This window comes from Calonectris borealis, chromosome Z (genome assembly GCF_964195595.1).
Source record: "Calonectris borealis chromosome Z, bCalBor7.hap1.2, whole genome shotgun sequence".
Taxonomy (NCBI): Eukaryota; Metazoa; Chordata; class Aves; order Procellariiformes; family Procellariidae; genus Calonectris; species Calonectris borealis.
Genome location: NC_134352.1, coordinates 73384736 through 73403557, shown reverse-complemented (window position 1 = coordinate 73403557; position 18822 = coordinate 73384736). Strand labels below are relative to the sequence as shown.

Below are 18822 nucleotides of genomic sequence, written 5' to 3'. Positions count from 1 at the left end.
TGATGCAGAAGAGCAGTATGGAAATACAAAAGTTTGTATCTAAACTAGAAACAAAATTCAAAGAATTTAATGTAATAAAGTTAGGGAATGATATCATCTTTATCTCAAAGTAATGAAGGAATTAGGGTATAAAGTTACAGATCTAGCAGCAAGTATTTTTAATAAATCTCTCAAGTTGGGAAGTTACTATCTATAACTGGTGAAAGCAATCCTATTACCTTTCAAATTGCAATTTCGAAAAGATTTGGGAATTGATTTAAGCAGTTAATAACCCATTAGCTTGATCTTGGTTGTACTGAAGGATATAAGTACTTTGAAGAAAAGAGTAAAGACTTCGTAATAAATGAAGATGAAAAATACCTGAAAAAAAAGATAAAGAATAACACAGGTTTCTCAAATATAGATTGTACCAGAATAACCTTCCATCTTTTTTTTTTTTTGGTGCCACAGAAGTGCAATGGATCTAATCTCTTTAGACTTCTGTAAAACAGAGTTTTTAGTATGAGGGGAGTGAAACAGTTGAGCAGGGGATAAGATTATTGTAAGAATTGTAAAATTTGTGGAGATAGCAGTGGAAGTTGCTGAAGGACTGGGCGTACCTCAATTGAAATTTTAATGAATGACATTGCCATAAGATGCACACAATGAAATTTAGAGATGACAGGAAAGTCCAAGCACTCTGTATCAAGATATCTAACAAATGCAAAGAAGGTGGTGTGTCCCTGGCACGCTGTAATACTATAAAGTCACAACAACAAAGTGAATTTGGACACGATGATCTTAGAGGTCTTTTCCAACCTGTATGATTCTATGATTCTATGAATCGGCTCTTGCAGACACTGGCATGCTTGGTGATCTCCTTGTAGCTCTTCATCACATGTGAAATAAACATTTAGAAATTAGCAGTAATTTCTGCTTTGAAATGGGAGGTCATCATCAGAAAGAAAAAAGAAATTAAAACCCCTCTAATTCAGTTCTAGGATATATTAGGTGACATAACTCCAAGAGAGGAAATAAAGCCAGAAGAATGTGACCGTTTGGAATACTGAGTATGTTCAGGTCATTAGATTCATAGGAAGATTCATGCAAAATGAGCACAATGGAGACAGGAGTTGCTGGGATTATCAAAAGAACACAGTGTACAAAGCAATACGAAGCTTAATTTAAAAACTATTCAGGTACAAAAACCAAAGTGGGAACAGAGCTGTATAAGATAAAGAAAAATGTTTATACAAGAAGAAATGGAAATCACTATGACTGAATTTAAAATGGGAATTAGTAAGGTTTTTAACCTTTGTAATTAAAAGGTGGAAAAATCTTCAATTAGTAGTCATGGGAATAAACTACCTCATCAGTTTTAAGATATAGCTTGAAAAATTCTCTTGATAAAGAGAACAGGTGATTGCACTGATGCCAGTGTCTGCAAGAGCCAATTCATAGAATCAGTGACTAGCAGTCCTAAATCTATGTTCTTAATTAAAGATGTCCTGTAGATTCTGTTTACATTAAGTATATTGTATTTCTCATGTGCTTTACAGCTTAAAGGGATTTCCAAAAAAATGGTTCAAAAAACATGAAATATTTAATGAAAGTTTTTTCTGACTTTCAGCAGCAGCTATGCTTACTGAAGCACCAGGATTTTAAATCTGTCATACCGATACTGTTACCTTTTGAATCAGGTACCAAAACCTATATTTTTAGGTAGCAGATTTGTTAAACTAAAAACATTTTACATGAGAAACAAGTATGCGTAAGATTCATAGATATCCAGATGACTTTGCACATCTGACTCCATAACTTTCTTTTCAAAAGTTTACATCAGGTTTTTCACAAGTTTCTCAGAAGATTGATGAAGAAGAATGATCCATCTGGCACTAATCTGGCTCTGTAACACTGTGTTTGCTGGCCCAAACACAAAACAGACTGCTACTCATAGTCGTCCACACTCAAAGGCATAATACTGATCCACAACTTTGCACACCTGGAAACTATCACTGGCATATGCATTCCACATCTAAATCACATCCTTTAATATATTAGGTGCTCACATTCTGTCTTACAGTATCCTTAGGCAGGTTTCTTTCCTGACAGAGATCTGCATTGGAACCCACTGGAAGGTTTTTCTTTCTTTCTCACCATGGCCAGCAGACAGGTCTTCTAATGACTGTTTTAGTACTCACAGCAAGTTTTGAACCTGTTACTTTCCTCATCAATAGCAAGCACTTCCCAAAGCAGCTGCACTAGCACACAGGACCAACTATCATTTCCAAAGTTTTTAACCTCAAAAGATCAACTATTACTCAAATTTTGTAACACCAAGACTTGGAAAATTGTACTTTCCTTTGCATAATTGATTTTAGTGAACTAAAGTTAGTTTTCTGGATGTAGAATTGCTCTCCTGCAAAATGAAATGGAGCTGTGTGGAGAGGGTAACCAGAGTGGGGAGGGCTTCTAGATAGAGTTGGGAAAGCATTTATAGGATTGCTGCTGGGAAAAGAAGAGTCATGAAGGAAGACTGGGACCTTAGGTCTTATTTAGGAAGGATCTTCCTAAATTTTCTACTGTTCCTCATTCAGTCTTCTGGTCCTTTGGATTCCCTTTCCTGTTCTTCTTTCCCAGTCTGTGAGGCAAACAAAGCTGCCTCCTCTTGCTGCTTCTTCTCCTCTTCCTCCTTCTTTGCACATTTTTTTCCCCAGAAACAGGAAGAGTGGTGGAACAAAATGCCCCTTCCTCTCCAAAAATGACCCCCCGCTGTGGATCTCAGAAGCCAGGAGGACTCCCTGTAGTAGAGAAAGAGAACGCACGGAAAAGCTAAGGAAATCCTTCCATTCAAACCTTTCAGCTGAGAATCGGCAGAACCATTTCAGGCTTAACTGGTGGCATTCAGCCCCATGCCCCAGGAAAGTTTATGGGGACAAAGAGCCATCTTTGCGTAGCAGGTCAAGTTAAGAAGTTAAGAAGAATACTCTGGAAAATGTTAGGCTTTAGCTTCACTCTGTTCTTCACTAGTTACTCCCTTTCTTCCTGTGAAAGACCAAAGTCCTGTTGGCACTCTGTCTCTATCAGGACCTCCTCCAATTAAATCAGTGGCAGACAGGGATCACTGGAAACAGCAGATTGTTAATCCAAACAGCATACTTTCTGATGCTGGTTATTTCCATATGACATATGTTGCTACCTTCACTATGCACTGATCATTTGGAGGCTTTTGTCATTTTTATCAGTAACAGGAGAATCTGAAAAGACTGTCTGCAGATAAATATTGCACACTTACCTAAAATACTTTCTTCAAAATTTTCTCTATACCACTATATTCACCCCCAGTTTAGGGATGTCTAAAGAAATCTTTGGATTTATCTTTCAGCTCTGGTCATTATATCTCCATTTCTCTTTCTTTGCTAAATTCAAAAATGCTATCTAGCCTGGGGCTAAGCAGTTGTAAGCAGTCTGCTTGTTAAGCAGACACTGCTTTTTAACTGCTTGTTCTTTGTGCTGTGCTCTGGGGATATATCAAAAGATGAAAGAAACACAAGTGAACTTGGGACATCAAGAGAAACAGAATCAGTCTAACAATTTGGGGAGGGTTGTGATTGTTGTGATTAGGTGGAATTTGACGCCAGCTGAAGCTTAAAGAACTGGAAACATGCCTCTGATAACTGCATTTCTTCTGAGCTATTTTAAATTAAATATTCTTTCCTGAACTCATCTTTATCCAGGGGATTGGAAGTGTTAATCACACATCCAGACATGAATACTAACTAATATATGCTGTCTATTCCCAATGATAATTTTTGCTGGTTGAGATTTATTTTAACCTGTGTTATCAGCTCTTCTGTAGACAATTTAGAGTGCTTTCACACATGTCCATATGGAAAGGGATGAAAAAATTAATTAGGAAGATGGGATATCACTGCCTTATTTTCATTTCTTTTCATTTTTTTAGGCTTGCATTTAAGCAAACGTTGCTTTTAAAATCATCATTCACTAAAAACTACATCATCATACAGACTTAGCACAGACAGTGCCGATTATACTATCTCAGAGTACTGAAAGTAAATTATGAGTTTTCAGAGCAGTTACCTATGCAATTACCTTGTCTGCAAGTTAACCACTGGAATGTGCTACTGCCATGTTATAATGTTGCTTCTTAAAAAGTCATGCAATACATTCAAGTCAAAGGACTGTGGGTAACATGTACCACTAAGGAAAACAAAATAATAATAAAAGTGTAAACAACTAATTCATTATATTATGCAATAAAGTAATTATATTGCCTAATTCATAATGAGATAACTTAATTAAAATTCATTTTAAAGTTGTTCATTAGCACCGTGTCTTGTAAAAAAGTCCAGAAATGCTATTATTTTTATATTTTACTTGCAGATAAGGTTGTTCATAGAAAGCCATTAGTATTAATATGTTCCAAAATAATATTTACCTTGCTCCTAATTTGTTCTCTATACATGAACTTAAGGAAAAATTATGAGTGTTTTGCACCTAAAATCTTACCAGGCAAAAAAATGTCTGCCTGGAGACAAAATGCACCAAACATCCTCAGAAATGACGGGACTTCAGTGATGTTGTCTAGCCCATCAGAGATTATCAGTATAGGTGTGTGGACTTCTAGTAAAAGATAACCAGCTCTTCTAAGACCCTTACGTCTACAACCTATTATATGAGCAGTTTTTATTTGTCTAATTTCTTCCATTACTGAATGCTGCAAATCCCAGTGTGATATTAAAATGTCAGTTTGAGCTGCATGAACAGCTGATAACTCTGATTCCCACCAAGATAGAGATCTGCCTGAAAGTAGGAATCTCATAAAAGCTTACAAAATGATCTCTTATCACCAGTTTCTCTGCAGAGCAGTAATAGTCAACTCTGCTATTACCTCATCTATTTCAAAACCTTTGACGTTTTCTATGATCTTGAAGGTGGTCTTTCATCCTGTCACCTCCTATAAACAGTTGGCTTTTTCACCGTTCCACACACAGAAAATTTGTTTTGTGGTGGTCAAGCAATCTTGTATTTTGCCTTTAGTGTCATGTGGAAAAAGACTAACAAGAATAAAGCTCAAGCTACACTTTTTCTTAGTAGATACCTCCTTTGCATTTCCCATATTTGGTTTTCCTGAATTTCTTTTGCTTCACCAGGAACCTTCTCATGACTTTTGATACACAGCTTTGGGCATAAGACGACAGACACATCCACAGAGTTATCCTTAACCTCATTTAGCAATAATGAAAGAAAGGCTAGCTCAAGTGACTGTCCCAGAGCAAATGAAGTTGCTCTGACTCCTGTTGCTCAGATTCCCATTTTGAATCTCCCTCTAAATTAACCATTTCTCCACTGCTCTGGAAGGGGTTCTAAAAAGTTTGCTCTCCCTAGTAACACTTCTGAATACTTAAGTGTGACCAATTGGGTGAGTCCACAGATAAGATCTACATCTCTGTGTACCAGTCTAGTAGCTGAAATGGAAAGGGGCTTTGCCAAGTGAGGTCCTAAAATCCACATTATACCCCTAAAGAGACTTAACTAATAAAGAATTAAAGGCATCTTCTTGCTGGGACAGAATTCCAGAATCAGCACAAAAAAGAAGGAATATGCTTATTACAACCTAAAATAATTTCTAACTGGGGTTTTTAGAGGTAGGAAACTTCATGTGATTGTGCTTTCTCCCCTGTAGCTGCCTAACTTCTTCTCAGTCCCCCGTCATAATTTTTGAGCCCAATGGCCAATTCCAACCTAATTTGACATGAGGGGGCCAATTCTCAGGCAAATCAAGACTGCTGCCTCTGGAAGAAAAGCAGTTTATGACTCAGCTCGTGGCCTGTTCCAACAGGCAGCAGCCACCCCGCCAGGCAGCACACAACTAACGCTGTCTAACAGCCGCACCACGTGTTGCTTTTGACCTAGTCAAATAGGTAGGAATGAGAGAAGGACCAGAGGGTAATGGAGGAGAATCAGGACAAAGTCAGTTATGATGTGCCTAGGGAAAGTAGGAAATTCGGTAGGAAATTAGGCTTTAATTCCACCCCTCATTAAGCAGCTTGCTTTTTTATGTTTGTCTAATCTGTGCGCCCACAAGTCCAGCATAATTACATCCTTCAGATGAAGGAATGAAGGAATTTTTACCTAAGCGTTTTTTCTATTAGAAAACATATATAATAGAAATATACATATAATTATCATACTTGTACACATTTAAAAAAAAAAAAAAAGGAATTAGAAGTGTTTGATGTACAGTGTTAGACAGTATTTTAACATTCCTGTCAGGACTGAATTAAAATTTAGTGAGAACTTCTAGAAAATTTCCATTTCCACTCTAATAACTCTCTGTCACTTAAAGAGGCAACCCTATCCCTCCTTCCCCAGATGTGTAGTTCCAGTCTCAGAGTTTTGCCCTCTCTGGCATTCATCAGTCAGTGAGCTGATACACCTCCATAACCTTAACCCAAAAATGGCCACTTTTTTTGCTTGGTAAGTTTTCTGCAGATTTAAAAAGTAGAATTGACTCACTGGGAGATCAAACTAGAACTGACAGAGAGGAGAAATTATCACAAGTTGGATGTGAGTGGGTGAGGGCGTGGAACTGGGCTTTTCCATGTAAGCCAGCTGTTCAAACAACTCAGCTGTCTCCTCTAGCCACAGCCCAAATCTTAAAACGTTTTAGCAAATTTCATTTAAAACTCAAGAATACCTGACCTCCATGGAGATTTGTTCTGCTGCATCTTAGTCAGAAACTTTCCATAAATCTCCTGTAAGCAAGTTTTATTTGAAATGCTGAAACACTTAAAGCCTTCAGGGGGATACAGCAAATATGTGGAAGGAGTGCATAAAACTTGTTCAGGTGTGGAAAATAACAGAAAATTAGGTCAGTGTTGATAGATGCTGATATTCAGGTTTCCCATCTTAGTCATAAGTACTGCATTTCACTCAAATACTTTTGGAATGCGCAACAGTCTCCAGATATTACTAATAATGCTACAGGTCCTGGACTTAGGAGTCCTTTCTTTTGTTAGCAGGCCCAAAGGAATAAAAATCCAAAGCTGCTGAATAACCTTGACACCAGCATCCCATTGCCTTAGTAGGGTATTTAGCACCCTGAGATATGTTAGAAACATTTTACTAGTGATATTTAGTATTCTTTGTGTTCAACAAATTTAATCAGGACAGGGCTGCAGGGCTTTTTGAGCCCAGACAGAAATATTTAGGATGCACATTTCTTTTTGAAAAATCATTAGGTGGTGAAAGACTGGTTTTCAAAGTAGACATTTAGGAGCATATTGAGATTTTGAAATTGATTTGCCTATTCCATAATGGAACCGTTTAAGGTAGAACCCTTTTCTCAATTAAGAAAAGTGGTGATTTGTTACTGCAAAAGTGTAGAAAACTAATGGCTTTGCTATAGCAAAGGAAAAAAGAGGTACATTGTATTTAAGTTACTTTCAGTCTAATTTTTTCTAATTCAAAAAGATGAAAAAATAAGGAAACTCCAGAGCACATGAAAATATTTTCACTAGCCAAAAAATACCTATTTATTTAGGAGTTGAAAATGCGTTGGTGAGGAAAATAGCAATTTATAAAAATGCAAACTAAGAATCAATGGTTTTGTCACAAAAGTCATGAGCATGACAAATCTGCATCTTTGATTTTGACATATTTATGAGAAAATTAGTTCTGGAAGCTAAAGGTTAAGATTTAGCTCTTGATGTTAATCTGGATTTTTTTGCTTTCAGGAAAGCCAGGTTTTCATCACGGTACATTTTACCAACAAATATTACACAAAGAATTGAAATATCCTACAATAGTAATTAATAATTTAATGTGTGATTTTTACCTTTGTTTGCTATAATTCACAGAATTCCTATCTTTCTTTTACTTTTGTTTTAACAGTTCAAAACTAACTATGAAAAGAGAATGTTTAAAGTAGATACTCCATCCAATGACACATCCACAGTGGCTTCCATAATAAGCAATGTGTCAGAAGCAATGGAAACCCTCACCCGAATGAAAGAGGAAATAGTTCCTGTTCCAGGTTCTGTAAATGGAGTGAATGCCCTTGGCTTGGTGGTTTTCTCAATAAGCTTTGGCCTGGTGATTGGAAGCATGAAGGAGCAAGGTCAAGCATTAAAAGATTTCTTTGATAGCCTTAATGAGGCTATCATGAGATTGGTAGCTCTAATCATGTGGTAAGTGCCTCTTTGATAAATTCCATTTTAAGTTACTAACAATATTTTTTCATCACTGTCAGGCACTGGATAGCAAGAGTTTGGCAGGAAGTCAGACAATAAGATCTTAACTACCTTGTAGGTTTTTTCATAAATGAACCCAAGATTGTGTTGACCCATGTCAATGATTTGCCCAAATATACCTACTCTTTCAGCGTGTTTAGCTTTTGACATGAGAAAAAACAGGGTCTATGGCAGAACTTGCTAAGCTTATATAGAGCTATTCTATGTCTTCATAAAGATAGCAATCACAAGAGTATGCTATCAAAGTTTCCTCATATCCTAATCTGACTTCACTAAAGGAAACTGACAAACCTCTCCCATAATCTTCTTTCTACACAGCAAGACCTTGTTATCATTAGTTTCCAACACAACTGGTTCCTGCAGCTGTGTAGTATATATGTACGTCCTTGCATTGTAGCTGCACTGCTTACACACACACATAATTTTCCTATTTTCTTTATTGTGTTCGGTAGGTAAATAAAACCAATACCTTTTCCCTCACACATTAGGTAGAATGAAGATTCATTATTCGTCAGGTAGAAAGTTAATTATGAAACAGAATTATGTCTTGTTACCTTCTTTACTACAGAAAACAAACAAACAAACAAACAAATTAACTCCAAAAGCCTACCCAAGAGCACACACACATGTGTTGCAGTACTAGATATGAAACTAAAAATAAGTATATTTTTTCGGGTAACTAAAATTCTATTCTGCCAGGGAACACCTATACAAAGCAAAAATCTTTCCTCCTCCTTTACAAGCATGCTTAATATGATAAAGCAGTGGATAAGAAATGTTATTTCTGAGAAATTTCTACATGGATTTGATGGCATAAACTGCAATTGAGATATGCTGGATAAATTTTGTTCTGTGGTAACTTAGTGTGAAAAGACAAGTGGACATTTATAGAAATTAGGCTATACCAAAAGTCCAGCTGCAGCAGAATTATGTTAGAGTTTTATGCTCAGCACTAGCTCTTTCTTCATCTGTAGCTGCCCTTACCGATAGGAAAAAGCAGGTCATACCAGCTTTGTTGCTGCCTCACAATGCAGCTAACCTCTGTCATACAGATGGCTTCACGCTGAAGTATTTATCCACTGGAGAAAATGGGGCATGGCCTGAAGCAGCTTGAAATCATCAGAAGTTATCAGCCTTCTGTGTGGGTTCCTTCCCCAACAACATGGGAAACAGCACTGGCGAGATAATAGAAGTGGGCACTTGGCATAGTCTACAACTATGTTGGCTGAGCCTTCGTTCATACAGACAGAATTATAACAGAATTGGCTAAACTAGCTCTTAAATGACACTTGCATTCCAAAGGGAGCTCATCTCCCTACATGTCTGAAAGGCATGCTATACAACTTGAAATCCTTACCAGACCCTGAATCCAGTGGAGCATCAGAAACATTCACTGCCGTGGTTTAATCCAGGTTGAACTGTTAAGAACTAAAGAGTGAAACTCTTGAACTGCTCCTGAAAAATTGCATCATCCTAACAGTGAAATCCTATATTTATGCCTGCATATAAACACAAAAGGATGGGGGATGAATTTCTACTTTATTCAGTACAACACTGATTTGATTTCTTACTTGCAGGTATGCTCCACTTGGAATCCTCTTCCTGATCGCTGGAAAAATTGTTGAGATGGAAGATATGGGTGTGATCGGTGGTCAGCTTGCCATGTATACTGTAACAGTTATCATCGGTTTGCTAATTCATGCTGTCATTGTCCTACCTCTTCTCTACTTCCTGATCACTCGTAAGAACCCATGGGTATTTATTGGAGGCTTAATCCAGGCATTAGTCACAGCTTTGGGAACATCTTCCAGGTACAATACAATATTTTAAGGCCATATTGTTTTTATAATATTAATGGGTTTAGAAACAATTTTGTCTAATGTAATTGGTTAACTCTGTATCCAAGTATTCACTTGGGCACTTTATTTCAGTTCCACTGCTCTCCAATAGAGATAATTATTATCATTATATTGACTTGAACTCTATTTTCTATAAGAATCCCTGAGCAGAGATGTAATGAGTCTGTTTGGTGATGCAGACTGTACAGCCAGAACCCTTGTGACTTTTATTAGCCTTGGTGTTTGAGATTTTTAAGTAGTTTGTAATGGCTTCCTGGTAAAGGATGCAGCTGGCAAAAGATGTGCATGGCAAAATGGAGCAGCAAACAGGAAAGTTCAGAGGGGATTCTGAGAGACCTTGAGAGCCTTTATTGACAGCTGACATTCTGTGCTCAAAGTCCTGATAGCCAGCGATGGATATACAACCTGCAACAGAAATGGCACTTTTGCTCTTTGTTGAGGAAGTCTAGGTACATCACATGAATAAAAAAATATTTGCATCTATGATGAAAGGAAACATTACTGTAATGAAATATACATTTCTATACCATATGAGCTTTCATAAAACACCTTTCATTTTAATAGATTTTGAAAGGGTCTCTAAAGACAGATTCTGTTTTAAGTCAGACATTCTGTATTACCAAATTCAAGTCCCTGGTGTTTGGGATTATTTTGAAGATCTGGATAAGAAGCTATTGTGACCATTAATGTAGAATCTGATTAAGTTTTGTATAACTGAAAAAGCTCTTGAGGACTTAAAAAATTATGACACTATATTAATGGATAGAGAGGGACAATTACTAATTTCACATTCGACATCTTTATGTCAATCCTTGAAAATTTGTGGAATGCCTAAAAGGGAATTTGATTAATAATTATTTTTAAAAAAAGATAATAAAACAAACGCCAGTCAACATAGTTTAAGAGAAAATAAAATGAAACTACAACTTTGGTGGATAGCAGTAATAGCGTTAAAAGGATATGTTCCAGCTTCTGTAAGACATTCCACTTGGTGCTGCTCAAGATTCTAAGAACCTAGATAGAGGCAAGAGAACACACTATACTGCGAGTGGATTTAAAAGCTGTTTAAAATTCAACTGTACGTTGACTGTCATCAAAGAGATTTTTTAGCACAATCTTCCACAGCCCTTCTTTACTTTACATTTTATCAGTATTTTATTTTATCAATATTGATAAAGTTTTCAAAGACAAGAAAGTCTGCTAAGTACTTAGGAATGAAGAGGTCACTGAGACAGAGTAATCTGAATTGCTGGGTCTTGAAAAACCTCTTTACTTTGGCGTGATCAGATGCAGAGCTACATCTTTAAGAACAAAGATCCCAGGCAGCTCTTATAAAATGGCCACCTTATCCTTCCCTCTGAGGCAGTGTCTCTGAAAAGGAACTTGGTGCCATGTGGGCTGAATGGGCATATGCTACTTGTGTAGCATGAACCCAAAATGTTCAGCTGGGTTGGTTTTTAAATGAAATTATCATTTATGTCATATTTGGATGTAGCAGCAGGGGAACAAGGTTAAGTGGTGTATAGGGCCTAGCTGGGACAGAGTTAACTTCATAGCAGCTCATATGGTGCCGTGTTTTAGATTTGTGACCAAAACAACACTGATCACACTACTTGCACAGCGTCAAGGCCTTCTCTGCTTCTCATTCTGCCCCCCCAGTGAGTAGACTGAGGGGTGTGGAATAGGTTGGAAGGGCACACAACCAGGCAGATGACCTGAACTAACCAAAGAGATATTCCATACCATATAATATCATGCTCAGCAATAAAAAGGGAAAAGAGGGGATTTTAGGGAGGCTAGCCGTCTTTTACTCAGGAACTGGCTGGGCATTGGTCTACCTGTGGGAGGTGGTGAGTGATTGCCTTTGCATCACTTGTTTTGTTTTGTTTTCTTTCTCTCTTCTTCCACTTATCCTTCACTTTTTAAACTTTTTTTTTTTATCTTAAGCCCTGTGTTTTCTTGCTTTTACTGTTCCTTTTCTCTTTGCCTGCCCCACTCAGGGTATGGGGGTGAGTAAGCGAGTGGCTGTGTGGTGCTTGGCTGCCTACTGGTGTTAACCCACAAGTGGTAAAGTAATGTAATCATCCATCAAAATGCCCTTTCCAGGGGAGCCAGCAAATAAATAAGAGAAAACATGCTGTTTACTGAAGGCTTGAATAGCTCAATTTGTATAACTTCAGGAAAACTACGCTTAGGGATGATTCAGTCATAACTCCATGACATAAAAAATGAGAAGCTGGATTCGTGACAAAATACTGGAAGTTATACACATTCAGACTAGGGACTACATAGACAGTGACAATAATTAACCACTGGAAAAACTTTCCAAGAGCATTAGGAGAACCTCTATCATTCAGCCTTCACATTTTTAAAAAAAAAATTCTGGTAGATCACATAAAGATTAAGACAGTTAGAACAACCTCTCTTGTCCTCACAATGTGTGACACTCTTTTCATTCCCTCTTTGTAGAATTTATATCATATATTACCTTCTTTTTTGTTTTGTTTCAGTTCTGCAACACTACCTGTTACATTTAAGTGTCTAGAAGAAATAAATGGAGTGGACAAACGAGTTACAAGATTTGTACTTCCAGTCGGTGCTACAATTAACATGGATGGAACTGCTTTATATGAGGCTTTGGCTGCGATTTTCATTGCACAGGTTAACAACTTTGATCTGAACTTTGGGCAGATTATCACAATCAGGTACAGAAGCCATTACTACCTACATCTAATAAAAGCACCTTTGTGCAGACTCCTTCTTGCTGTTATATGTGGGATTAAACAAAAGCGTCTAAGGCTAAAAACGAGAACTGCTACAGTAGCTGAATAACTGTAATGATTTACATCTGCACAGAAGAGGCCCCCCAGCACATATTCTCCCTTAGGTAAACCTTTAAAAAACTGTAACATGACACACTTATCACTGCACTTAGAAGAGTCAACAAGAACAGTTTTAAATTACTTTTAAATTTTCTTTCTTAAGAACTCATGCGGCTCTTGGGAGCTATAGACTTAGAATCAGTACCAGGTTTTTTATAATGCACGTCCAAAGCATAAAAGCGTCACAGTGCTAATGCTAGGAGAGGTAGTGTTTTCCTACTCCTGGTGGTCTCAGGATACAAGTAGCGCAAGCTATGTAAGGCGCAGTAATGCCTTTTATTACACCAGCTGATAGAGGTGGAGAAGATAAGTATGTTTTCAAGCACACAAACCTTCGTGTTTGAAATAGAACAGCAAACAACCCACAAAGTAGCACTCAATGGTAACTGATCTGCATTAATTTCATTATGTTACCCAAACAGCTTAAGACAAAAGGGTGATGTGCTACATGTGCAGAAGAAAGAAATGTCAGCAAGGGGAGAGAGGGACGCTGTAGGACAAAGACACACTTATTTATCTCTCAGAAACACTGAAAGTTCAGATATGGTGAACTGGGAATGTAGAAGATTTTCAAGCAGAAGTGCTTCTCTCTGTAAAAACCACCAGCTTAATTCAATATTCATCAACAGAAGGCAAAACTCTGCCTCCACATTCTGAGGCAATAGTTCCACATTCATTAGTACAAGAGCTGCTCCATGCCAAATCACCTGACAAAACAAATTCTTCCTAACCCAGGTGTGAACAAGCAATATTTCTATCAAGTTACTAGACTGTATGATTCAGGGTTTCTGGCAGCTTTCCCAACTGCTGGAGGACAGATACTTCACCTGGCATGAAGTTATAGTGAGATGGACAGAGAATAAAAGTTCATGCATTAGATCTGCCAGGATAAAATTACCTCCTCAGCTTTGCTTTTAACATGTTTGAGCTTGTGGAGTGAGTTTGCTCAATGGGTGGGGGCACGTAGCTATAATGTTTTTGTCTGGCCCTTAGCATCTAGTAGGGAATTTACCGCCTAACAAAATCATGTTTTGAGGGTTCTGGATAAAGGTTTAGTGTAAACAGTTTGGATTAAGATCCCCACTCCCCTGCAGCTATGCAGTGCTCAGATAAGGGACTGGGCTCATCTTTTTATTTACCACTGAGCAAATGCCTTCTTCGTTCATATCTGTTCTTAATGTTTGCCAGATGGTAAGGAGAGTTTATTATGGAAGTCAACTAATTGCTCTTGCCATCTCTTTGCACAGCATCACAGCTACAGCTGCCAGTATTGGGGCTGCAGGCATTCCTCAAGCTGGACTTGTCACCATGGTCATTGTGCTTACATCAGTAGGTTTGCCTACAGATGACATCACTCTTATCATTGCAGTGGACTGGTTCTTGTAAGTATTTTTACGGAATCACTAAGGGCTTAGACAATATTTAGAAGTGTAATAGCCAAGGACATTCTGGCAATACTGCAATCAGTGGCGTACTTCTTTTGCTGTGGAAGGCAGTTGGAAAGAAGTGTTAAAAAGAATCACAATTTCTTGCGATTAATGTGTTTTCTTAGAGCAGATGGTGAGGGGTGTTACTTAATGATGGTTCCTCTTGCATGCAAAAGGGTTACTTAGAAACCTGGATCCTTAGGGTACTAAGAAAACTGTCAGACACACTGTAATTAAATTAGCAAAGAATTGCTTTAGTCTTCTCTTTTTTGTAGGATGGCAATGACAACCTTTCCATCAATCAGGCTCAGAGCTGGTTCAGATCGGACGCAGTTCATTGCAGCCCTGCTGATTATCTAATCTAGGAAAGGTTCATATGTCTATTCCATGGACACAGAAATGAAAAACAGTTGTGTAACTCTCTTATCCAGCCACCACAATGTATTGCCCCTCAGTTTTTCCATTCCCCTGTCTGTAGATGACTAACTGACACTGGTAGGTAGATGGGGAAATCCCTTAGGTCCAGGAACTGAATTAAAGGCAGAAGGTTTCCTCCGACCTCTATTTCATCTAACCCCTACAGTTTCCAGAGGCTTTTACCCTTCAGTCTTCTCAAGTGATCCCTGCAAGAAGCTGCTCATGTGGTTATCAGAACATGATGTCTTCAAATGATTATCTGACCACATGTCCACAGCCTTACGTAGGTGGACACTTATTGAGCAACAGTGCCGGTCACTTCTCATCAAGCTGCCTCCTACATCTGGGAAGAGCCCTCTAAGAGGGCTGAATTGTTGTAGTTTAATTGAATTATTTCAGCAGAATTCCACCCTAACTTACTGACCATAGTTTATGGTCAGGAGGGAAATGACCCTAACAAGGTAGATTCTCATTGGCTTACATGTTCAGAGGATATAAATCCAAACGACCAGAGTATAGAAAAGCCTCCAAGAAGCATCTCCATATACCTCTTTGTCGTCCTCATCACACAGCTGTTTCTTGCTGTGAAGTTGCCAAGAGTATTAACACATTTTGTGACTCCAAATCCTAGTATATTTGTTAATTTCTGTAGAAGAAATCAAGGCGTTAATAGTTCAGATAAATGAATATACATAAAATAGCCAAATCATCTAGTAGCTATTTAAAGGCCATTTTAACAGCTAGTCTGCACGCTTCTCTGAACAAGCGGTGAAATCAAGGCTAACTTACTATTTCTCCTTAGGGATCGTCTCCGTACCACTACCAATGTCCTGGGAGACTCCATCGGAGCAGGAATTGTTGAACATTTATCACGGCATGAACTGAAGAACAGGGATGCTGAAATGGGTAATTCTGTGATAGAGGAGAATGAAATGAAGAAACCATACCAACTGATCTCACAAGAAAATGAGAGTGAAAAACCATTAGACAGTGAAACCAAGATGTAGGGTAAAGAAAGCATGAGTCCAGCACTACAAGTGTGGAAAACACACACTTTTTCCAGCCATTTATATCTTGAATTCACGAAGTTCACTTATACCTTGTTTTCTCCCTTTATGCTAGCACTGTTAAGAATTAATGAAAATATATTCCAAATTAGCAGTGATCACGGTATATGTTGGCTTCCCACTTAAAAAAAATTAACAGACCACAACACTGGTCCTGCTAGACGTGTGCTAACTGAGGATAAAAAAAGAGAGATTGTCAATTAAATAAAAACAAAAATCAGTGCATACGTTATTCAGTCCTGTGAACCTATTCTTTTTTTTTTCTTTCCTTTTTTTTTTTATGAACTGGAAAGGAAAAACAGACAACAGAGCCTGAAAATGGTTTTATTTTTTTAAATACCTATTGCAAAATTCTTAACATCTATAAACACACAATCAATACTTCTAACTTGATAACTACATCCAGCTGACCAAATTAACAGGATTTTTCCTTTTTTATCTGATTTTTTTTTCTAATGTTATATTGTTGTTTAAATACTAGCAGGATAAAAAGAAGGACATTAACTGAAAGGATAAAAAGGGAGAAGATTTATAAATAAAGAAAAAAAATACCCCAAATCAGCACTTTTATCAGCTGAGTTGAAATATTTCTGAGAAAGTTATTTTATCTAGACACAGTTTTTCGTATTAGCCTCAGCTGATCTTGACAAAAAATTAGCCTAGTCAGCTCCCACTGACTTGCAAACATTTACATATGTATCTATGTACTTCCAATCTGGATTTGCCCCATCAATTTCAACATCACAACCCAGTTGAACAATCTATGTATTTAAGTGCTTGTAGGAGCACGGCCCTAGGCTGGGACAGAAAATGTGTCTTCATCTCTGGAAAAAAAACATAGCATGCTCTCGGTACACCAATTATCTACTTAAAAAGCAATAATAAGAACAGAAGGCAGAGCCAGACTTCTGCAGAAGGTGCAGAAGAGTGAGATGCTCAGATCCTAAAGGGATTGAATTCTAAATCTGAATCCCTGAGGCCACCAGAAGGTTTTTAAATTGGAAACCTCCCAAATGCTTGGTCATCCCACTGATAAGCTATAGAGCTATTAGCTGGACTTACATTTTTCCACCTGGAGAAGGCGGCTCTCTATCTCAATGTGAAATTTTGAAATCATTGTGTGTTTATCAGTAGCATCTCAAAAAGAAAAAATAACACTTTAGGAAATAAAACTAATGGGTGCTTTTTTACTTTTTACTAGGAAAACTATATAAATTGCAAAATAGTAAGTACTATAATAAATGTTGAAATTTTAATTAGAAAGGATTCTAAAGCGCAATATTGTAGGTTTCTTTCAGGGAATAGATAAGGAAAGAATGAAAAAAAGAAGACAATGCACTTGTAATCCTGTGGCTTTTTTTGTTCAATTCAAGATTATTCCCTGATGAAGCCCTTCTCTAGAAATATAAATTATGTATTTTTTCCTTTTGGCCTTGTATTATTATAGAGGTTATGCTGGAAAGTTTTATAATACAGTTACAGTTGGGGGAATGAAAAAATATTAATCAACAGGCACAATAGTGTTGAGTGATCTTTTTTATTAAAATGTTTGGTTGCCTTCTTTCTCCCTCCCCCTACCAAAAAATTCTGAGGATGGAAATGAAGGATTCCCTTGCAATGTCCTAGTTGCCACTCAAGTGACTGTAGTGAAAATGTCAGCATGCTGGTTGAAGGCAAATCTTTTCCCAGGCAAGACTTTTTTTTCAGGACTGAAAACTCCTGCCCATCTTCTCCGGTTGAGTAACCCAGACAATACAAGCAGGAACTCTCCAGTGAATGAAGTAAGCAGGGTTTAATACAAAGTATTGAGCAGTCAAACCAACAAAGCTCTAAATGAATCTAGGACTGAAAGAAAACAAGTAGGGTTTTTTTTTTTGTTAAGAGAATGCAAATCTAAGATACAGACAGGCATTTTCTGATATGTAATTAGAGATATTTTTATATAGATACTGTATTCAGAATGTGTGTATAAACATTAACTGTAGAATTTATGGCATAACAATTTAATTTTTTGTTAAGATTTTGTTTGGAAATACATTGCAAAGACAATGTAAGTGGCTGTCTTTCTATGACATCAGCTGAGAAAAATGAATTGTGTCACAAAGACTGTGAGCTTTTTTTATACTAACTTTGTTTCTTATGGAAATCAGGTATTATAGAAAGATTCCCTTCCCCATCCCTCATTGGTTCTGCATTGGTATGCACCAGAATGGATTGAGAAACATTACTTTGTAGATGTATTTTCAATAAAAATAGTTTTACATTACTGCTTTTTTGTGATTTAGAATTTCCTTCAAAGGCTCTGTAATAGAAGCTTCGCACAAACTCAGAGCCAACAAACTCATAATATGGGATTTCAGGAATTCCAAGCCATTTATATCGCACGGCTTTGGTACAGCAGGGCTTCCTCACTTCAAATACCTGCTTACAGTTTCATGATCAAAAATAAATTAGTAAAGGGGGGGGAGGGAGGAACATTAAAAATTAAAACAACCAATGTTCGTCCTACTTAAGTTCATTCAAATTCAAGTATATAAATTCATGTTGATATCTGCAAAATACTAAAAAAATAAGTATTTACGTTTTCATTGATTCAGCTACTGCAAAGCTGCCAGTTCATTTTGGGTGTATAATTAGATGGTCCAAAACCCCCACTGACTGGGCTATTACAGCATCGTAACATTACAGCCATCCTTGACAATCCACTGTTTTTCTCAAAGTGGTTTGTGATGGTGTCAGGGCTCATTCGGCAACAACTTCACTAGCAGTTATCATCTAATGGAAGTGAATGTCTTGTCAGAAGGACTGGGAAAGTATAAAAGACATGAGCTCAATCACTTGCATCTGGAAAGTTGTGTTGGTTGGAGCAGATGGAGGCAGCAGGGAGAAATCCTGCCTTACTGAACATACACCAA

At 37.4% G+C, this 18822-nt stretch overlaps 1 protein-coding gene across 1 annotated transcript in view; it reads left to right on the top strand.

Moving 5' to 3' along the window:
- The window catches only part of SLC1A3 (solute carrier family 1 member 3), a 67589-nt gene extending 49312 nt beyond the window's left edge, over nt 1-18277 (top strand). Inside the window, exons 6-10 of the mRNA XM_075136877.1 lie at nt 7897-8192; nt 9833-10066; nt 12625-12819; nt 14244-14378; nt 15643-18277. Of these exons, the coding sequence (XP_074992978.1) occupies nt 7897-8192; nt 9833-10066; nt 12625-12819; nt 14244-14378; nt 15643-15847 (1065 nt within the window). The 3' untranslated portion in view covers nt 15848-18277. The remainder of the gene's footprint in view (nt 1-7896; nt 8193-9832; nt 10067-12624; nt 12820-14243; nt 14379-15642) is intronic.
- The last annotated feature ends 545 nt before the right edge of the window (nt 18278-18822 follow it).